We start from the raw sequence: 7,401 nt of genomic DNA, 5'->3' as shown, positions 1-7,401 counted from the left end.
TTTAGAAAGTTAGGTGGTTGTGACCCCACCCCATTCTCTCACCCACACATGGATGCTTAGTAATTGTGATGCTATGGCACCCCCAGGGGGTTATCAGCACCCCACTCAACACTAGCGATGGGAAGTGAAGGACCAAAGTCCAGAATCCCAGGATGAGTGTCTTGCTTTCTACAATGCCTTCTGGTACCAACTGATTCAGGATGCGATTCCCCAGAGTCAGACTTGGAGATAGGATTTGAGTGCAAGTTGTTGATTGGGGTGATGATCCCAAGAAACACCAGTGGGAGTGTGAGAACCCAAAGCAGGGAAGAGATGGAAGCCAGTAAAGGGCATCGCTGAGCAGGTCACAGCCGTGGGGACCGGGGGCTCAGTCCTGCTGGGGGCCTTCGGGAGACAGAGTGGCTACACCTGAGTCATCCTACCCCAGGGCTGAGGGAGCTGGGGTGTTTATCCTCCCACTTTCACAGGTCACTGACTGAGGGATGCTTCTGCAGGCAGCACCTCTGCAGCATTTCCTGCCTGCCTTGCTCGGGAAGCCCTCGGGAGGAGAGACAGCCAAGTGCCTGCCTCAGCCACTCACCCATCCCTTTGACAAATATTTATTGGTACCTCCTGTTCTTGGCGTCGAGGGTATTGCAGGGAAGAGGATCATGTGGTCCCCACTTGTAAAGAGTTACCCTTCTCACTGGAGAGTCAGACAATAAACTGGCAAACAAAACAACCACAGATTGTGAAATGAGCTCTATAGAAAATATTTTGCTGTGATTAGCGAATACCGGAGGCTGCATGTGAAGGGAGAGGAACATAAAAAGGGCAAGTATCTCTGGGAGAGATACTGCAAACAAGACCCCTTGGAGAAAAAGGGGAGTTTGTGCCTGGGGAAAAGTATTCCAGGCACTGGGAACAGCAAGGACAAAGGTTCTGAGCAGGAACGAATGTGGTGCATTTGTGTAGGGGAAAGGAAGAGAGGAGGCAGGAACGCGGCTCGGGAGGGCACCCGTGTGGGGACAGCAGGGACAGTTCCTAGGGCTTTGGCAAGGAGTTAATTCTAAGTGCGGCAGGAAGACTGGAGGGCCAAAACTTGGAGTAGCACGATTTAATTGATCTCTTAGAAAGTTGGGTGGTTGTGACCCCACCACCCATTCTCCCACCCACACATGGAGATTGTTTAGTGTTTGGCGCTGGGAACACCGAGAAGAACTACTCATGGTCCCTGCCCCTACGGGGGTGCTCAACTCTCAACCCTGCCCCCACCAACTCCCTTCTCCTGCCCCACACTTGACACAATGTGAACCATTGGAAGCTAGTTTATTTTGATTGGTTTTTCATGGGGTAGGGCTGGACTGGATCGGGGACAGCTGGGCTCTGAAGCGCAGTTCTAGGGGCGTTGGTCCTCCTCCTCAGCACTGCGGCGGCCGAAGTCCATCCATCCATATGCTTCTTCTTCTTCCTCCAGCCATGGCCCCTGCTTCTTGGACAGGTCTGAGGGTCAGAGGTGGGAGAGGAGGTGAGGATGGGGAAAGGTCACCTAGTCTCTGGAGACTAAGGCCAGGGTTCACCCTGGCTGGGTGAGGCAAGCATGGATGGCTATCAGCAGCTCCTACCTGCCACCAGGTGTGGGGGGCCCTGGAGCCCCAGCTGCCTTCGGTGGTGAGAGGCTGGGCCCAGCTGGTTGGGCCAATGCGCTTCTGGGCTCCTATTGGCCCCAAGATCTGCAGGCGCTTCCTGCAGCTGGGAGCGGGGCTTCCAAGAAGCTTCGGAGGAGGCCAGAGCCAGGGCCAAGAACAGCGCAGCGCACACACACAGTCGCGGCATCCTGTCTGCCAAGGAGAGTGGGGCGGAGCTTAAAGGTGGGGCCGTCCAGGCCCCTGCCTTTGGGTCCTGGCCCCTTCCTGCGGCACAGGTCTGCAATCCTGTGTGGGGTTGTGGATTGTTCCTCTGGCTCATTTCTCCAGTTCCTGGCAGCTCCCCGGGAGCCCCCGAGCCTTGCTCCATTTCTCCTTACCCACACTAATTACAGCACCTGCTTCTCTTGGAGGAATTGAAAACCTAGCACAATGGTTCCCAAACTGTTCTGCAGAATTTGAGGCCATGAAAGCGGCTCTGTAGATATTTAAGTCTTGGTAATTTAAAGCGAACTTCTAAATAGCAATACTAAAGGAACATACACACTCGGCTGCGTTACAGACCCCACGGTATCTCTCCGGAGACCACCAGCATAGTCACCGGGTGGCGAGGTCGCACCGTTTTTGTGCAGACCTCGAAGGGAAGGTTCTCCTGCCATTTTTGCTTACCTGAGGAATATCCTGTAATTGTAATCAAGCAGTTAAAAAGTTAAACTCTCACCATTTGCAGCTATGTATCATGGTGAACCAGGCTTGGGGAAAACATAATACACAAATGAACTGGATACTCAAACAAATCTAAAATTCAAGTCTAATAGTCTGTTCTCTGGGTTCAACATATTTGTGTTCTAGCCTCACTGTTATGATTGGCTTTACCAGGAGAAAATTATAAACATTTTACCTCCTAAGAACACATTTGTATTAATAAAATACTTTTTCATAGTGGGGCTCTCTGTTAGAGTTCCTTTGGAAGAGAAATTATTCTGCTGCTAAAGAAATAAAGTTGAAAAATCAGTGATGTAGAGCCGTTCTACCCAGCGCTAACCGTATGTATTGCCCAGTGTGATAGCCACTAGCCACATGTGGTTCTTTATATTAAATTAATTAAAATTAAAATTTCCTCCTTCACGCTAGCCAGGGCACATGTGGCTGGTGGATACCATACTGGACAGTGAACATACAGAATGTTACCGTCACCGTGGGAAGTTCTTTTAGACTTGCGGGTCTAGGAAAAGAGCTTGGGATGAGGTCCAGGAGCCTTGGGTTCTAGTTCGGACCCTGCTCAATAATGTGTGTGACTTTGGGTAAGTCACGTCTCCTTCTGAGCCTCAGTTTTTCACAGGAGATGGGGGAACAGCCTTGTTCTCACCTCGCAGGGCTGCGGGGAGCATGGAGGAAGAGGGTCAGAGCAGGCCTGGCTGAGGGATCAAGTCAGCTTGAAGGCAGGGCTTGGGAATGCCGGCGCGGGTCCTCGAGCTGAGACCCAGTCTGGCCCCAGCCCCAGAGACCCTGAGGCCTGAGCCTGGTGCCTTGATACGGGGGGAGGGGGCCCACCACCTCTCTTCCCGGCCTCTCCCCTTCTCTCTTGGGTGCTCTCACCTGCAGAGCTGGGAGGTGAGTGATGCTGCGGTTGGCCAGGTGCCTCACAGGTCTGTGCTTGGCTTGGTGCTCCAGTCCTGCCTTATAAAGCCCTCTGGGCCCCTCCCCAGCCCTCCTCCCCTGTGAGGCCAGCCTCCTCCACAGCAAGATTAATGGGGGTGGGCACAGGTATAGCGCCCGGCCCCACCCGGCCATTTAGAGTCAGTCAATCATCCAGATGTGGGGGAAAGGGGGAGTTGACCTTCATGGTGAGGAGCAGGTGCAAAGCGGGGGCAGTCTTTTAGCTGAGAATGAGGGCAGGCAGGAGACAGGCTCCTTAGGGTCAGGAACAGTGGCCCCCACCATGTCCTCAGGGTCAGAGGCTTGGTGCTCATCCCTTGGACTATGTCCCATTGTAGGCCAGCAAGATGGACGGACCAGATGACCTTAGATTCAGAGAAAGCATATTTCCCCATACACTGATGTTTGAGGAGCAGGGAGTGTGTGAATGTGGAGTGAATATTGATCTGCTGTGTTCTCAGCTGGGCTCTGCAAACAGGACGTGTCATAGTTATCAGCTATCAGGAGCAATGGGCTGTGAGCTCATGGCTCCCACTGCCTAGTGACAGGGGCCATCCTGGTTGCCTCTGAACCCCCTTCACCTCCCTCACCTGGAAAATCCGCAGCACCCCGCTCTCCTTATGCCCTCTGGGCTGGGCTGCATTCAGCCTGCAGCTCTCCTCTCTCTCTCAGGTCTGCATTATCCCCTGCCTCCTGCAAAACCCCCACCTAGAGCCACTTCCTTCAGGCACCTGCTTCACGCTCCCTCCCTTTGTCTTCAAGGGGAGAGGGTAATCTGCATGGGGCATTTACCACTTTTCACTATAAAATTACATCTTACAGTAGTTAGCAAGGAGACTAGAGGATTTGCTTAAGATGTACCAGAAAACCAAATGGTATGCTTGTTGATGGATTTGATGAATTGCTACCTTGACTTGATTCAGATGATGTTAAGTAGCTTTAGGCTGCTTTTGATTTTTCCACAGTTGGGACTAGAGATTTTGCTCTTATTTCTGAGTCCTCAGGGCCCCTCCTTGTTTGGGGGAGTTTGGATGCCCCCTGGGTCTTGGGTAAGGGGCAGTGGTACCCATGCTCACAGCCAGCCTTGCTGAAAATTAGCAGGTGATGCAGGAAGCAGGCTGTGAGGTGTCCATGGTAACCAGCGGCCAATGTTCTGGTGAATAGCCACCCCAATCCAGAGCAGGACTTGGTGATTCAGCAGACAGAATAAATCACAATGACAAAATTGAATCACAGAGCTCAGAGATGGCAGGGATTTTGAGGGGGCTTGGGGGAAAGGGTGGGGTGGTGAGCATCATTGCTCACCCTAGGGGAGCAGAGACGTTTGTGTTGCTGTGGTAACAGGAAATCATAAGCTTTCAGCAAAGCCTTGTTGTGTCAGAGCCCAAGACTTGATTTCGCCTGTGGAGGGGGTTATGGCCTGGGCTGCTCTTCCATGGGCTGGTGGCACGGAGGGTGGTGCCTGCACCAAACAGAAGTGTGTAACCCCCTCATCAGGGGCGGTGGCCGGGCACCGCTGGGTGCGGGCCCCAGCCGCGTGCGGGGAGGACTCTGCTCAGAGTTGAGGCTGCCCTCGCCCCAGGAGCTCACAGTCATGGGAACTGCGTGTGTTGCTCTCAAGGGCACCTTGTCTGATGGAAAAGCTGTTGAGCTTTGGGCAGATCTCTCCCCCTCTCTGAGCTGTTTTCTCTGCCAGGGAATGAGGAAAATAACTTGGAAGTAGGAGAGCCTTGTGAAGGTGGTGTAGCTGAAGCACCTTGCATAGTGCCCAGAACATCACGGGGGCCTAATTTGTTGGCACCTTCTCCCCATTCCCTCTCTGGGCCTCAGTTAGCCTCATCCACGAAATGCGACTCTTCCATTCCTGCATCACAGGGCTGCTGTGAAGGGGAAATGTGACAAGATCTGTGTACTGTTTGCACACATCAAGGAGCTTCTCCTCCCCCAAGGCTTAAATAGTGTAATTCCCAAAAAAACTTCATTTGTGAATCCATGGCTCTCCCTCCTGATGGCCAGGACTCGGGGACACCTGTCCTGGGTCACTGCTGGAAGAGGGCAGGGATGGAGGCTGTGGAGGCTGGACCTCTCAGAGGCCAGCACCTACTGGTGTGCAGAGGCCAGGGTGGAATTTGACTCTCTGAGCGACCAGAAAATCTAATTTCTGGGTCTATCGAATTAAAGACCTGACACCAGACCCTGGGGCCAAGCTCCTTTGCCCTCCCTGTGGAACCCTGCCCTCTGATCCTCACAGTAATGGCAATGCTGTGTGTCAGGCATCTATAATCCCTTTGCGTGAATAAATGCAGTTGCTCTTCACCATGATCCTAGGACATAAATGCTAGTGTGTCCCCATTCTGCAGATGGCGAAACTGAGGCAGAGACAGGCGAAGCGATCCCTGTCCTGAGCTTGTATGACCAAGGAGATCTGGGGCTGAAACTCAGGTCTCTGTCTTCCTGGTTCTGGGATCCTTCTCTCATGATGGGTGTGTGGGCAGAATAATGATCCCCCCAGATCCCTAGGACCTGTGACTATATGATGTTACATGGCAAAGGGGACTTTGCAGATGGGATTAAGCTCACAAACTTTAAGATGGGAGGTGGGGTGTCCCTCAGTGGGCCCAGGTGAATCAGATGGACCAGTAAATGTTCTTTGGCTAGAGGGAGAAGCGATGGGGCTGAAGGGTGAATTAAAACCTTGAAGAACCAGGAGGACCCCACCTACCGTTGGTGGTTTGAAGGCGGGAGGGGAAGGCAGCAGGTCGAGGAATGCAGGTGGCCTTAAGGAGCCGAGAGAGGCTCCAGCTGAGTCTCTGCAACCTTAAAAGAACTGAGTTCAGCCAGCTTCGATGAATTTGGAAGCAGATTCGTCCCCAGAGCTCTCAGGAAGGAACACAGCCCTGGCAGCACCTTGATTTTGGCCCAGTGAGCCATGCTGTGTGTACCTGGACTTCAGATCTACAGAACTGTGAGAGAACAAAATTGTGTTGTTTAAGTTGTTTCTAAAGCTGATGGTAATTTTTTATGGCCACAACAGAAAATGAAAACAGGGGTTCCAGCTCATGAAAGTTTCTGTCAGTGAGAACAGGCCCTGTGTGAATTTGCATGTGATTTTTCAAATACAGTGTAGGGGGATGTTCCTTCAGGTATCTGAACATTCATCTAGTGCACTTTCATCTAGTCCAGCTCATTACGGAGCTGCCCTAAGCCAGCCTGGATGAGGTCCCGGGAGAGGAGTATGAGCTGCCCTTCTATTGCTTTGGTGGAGTTCAGATTGTAGAGGAGGGGATGGCACAGAAAAACAGACATAATAACAGCAATGGTACCTGTCAAGGGGAGAAAGTTTTCTGGGGAAGGAAACTCCCCTGGGGCAAGTCTGTGCACCTGACCACAGACCCCGGCCAGAGTTGGCCTGGAAAACGTAACTGCTGAGCTGCAAACCACTCTCAGGGAGGTGGTGTCTGGCTTCCTAAGTGGTTATTGATAGCGGAAGAGGGACGGGTTGGTGGTGACTCAGCCACTCGGCCCCAGGCAGCAAAGCCAGCAAAGCCTTGGAGGGTGTGAGGTACTGGGGTAAACAGCGACCGCTGGGGGAGGGGGTGTCCCTGCCAACATGGGCACGGTGGCCCCTCCCAGGCAGCATCTGGGGAGGAGAAAGTGGGTTCATGCCTTTGGCTTCACCTGCTGTCTGAAAGTGGTCACATAGCAGGACCACGAGGACAGTGTTCATGCTGCTCTCAGGCTGAGCTGGAGAGGCTGCCCACCCACCTCAGGGCCCTGGCACCAGGCTGCTCACGAGAGAACAGGGCTGCCCCCGCCCCCCAGCCTCTGCCTTCTCTCCCTGGCCCTCCCCTCTTCCTGCCTCATCTGATGCCGGCCTGTGCCTTTGGAGCACCGGCTCTCAACCCATGCTTCACCTTAGGATCACCGGGGCAGCTCTAAATCCATCCCCCACTGCAGGGGGCTGCGCCCCAGTCACCTCAGTCCAGAAGCTGAGATGAGACCCAGCTGACTGCTGGAGTCTGTGTGCAGGACTGGTATGTGTGTTCATGAAAGGACAGGGCAAGGAGACTTTACAATCCTGGGCTCAGATCCCAGCTTCAGCGCTCTGTAACTGTGA

The 7,401-nt window shown here is 53.2% G+C and overlaps 1 protein-coding gene across 1 annotated transcript; it reads right to left on the bottom strand.

The window, feature by feature from the left end:
- Positions 1-1,150: 1,150 nt before the first annotated feature.
- GAST (gastrin) lies at positions 1,151-1,815 on the bottom strand. The gene is made up of 2 exons (XM_036883264.2): positions 1,605-1,815; positions 1,151-1,482 (listed from the first exon to the last, which is right to left on the bottom strand). Exons 1-2 carry the CDS (start codon positions 1,813-1,815, stop codon positions 1,379-1,381), a joined length of 315 nt encoding a protein of 104 aa, XP_036739159.1. The 3' UTR covers positions 1,151-1,378.
- Positions 1,816-7,401: the final 5,586 nt, after the last annotated feature.

Source organism: Manis pentadactyla, chromosome 4 (genome assembly GCF_030020395.1).
Source record: "Manis pentadactyla isolate mManPen7 chromosome 4, mManPen7.hap1, whole genome shotgun sequence".
Classification (NCBI taxonomy): domain Eukaryota; kingdom Metazoa; phylum Chordata; class Mammalia; order Pholidota; family Manidae; genus Manis; species Manis pentadactyla.
Note: the sequence above shows the minus strand (reverse complement) of the source record. Positions and strands in the feature narration are given on the sequence as shown.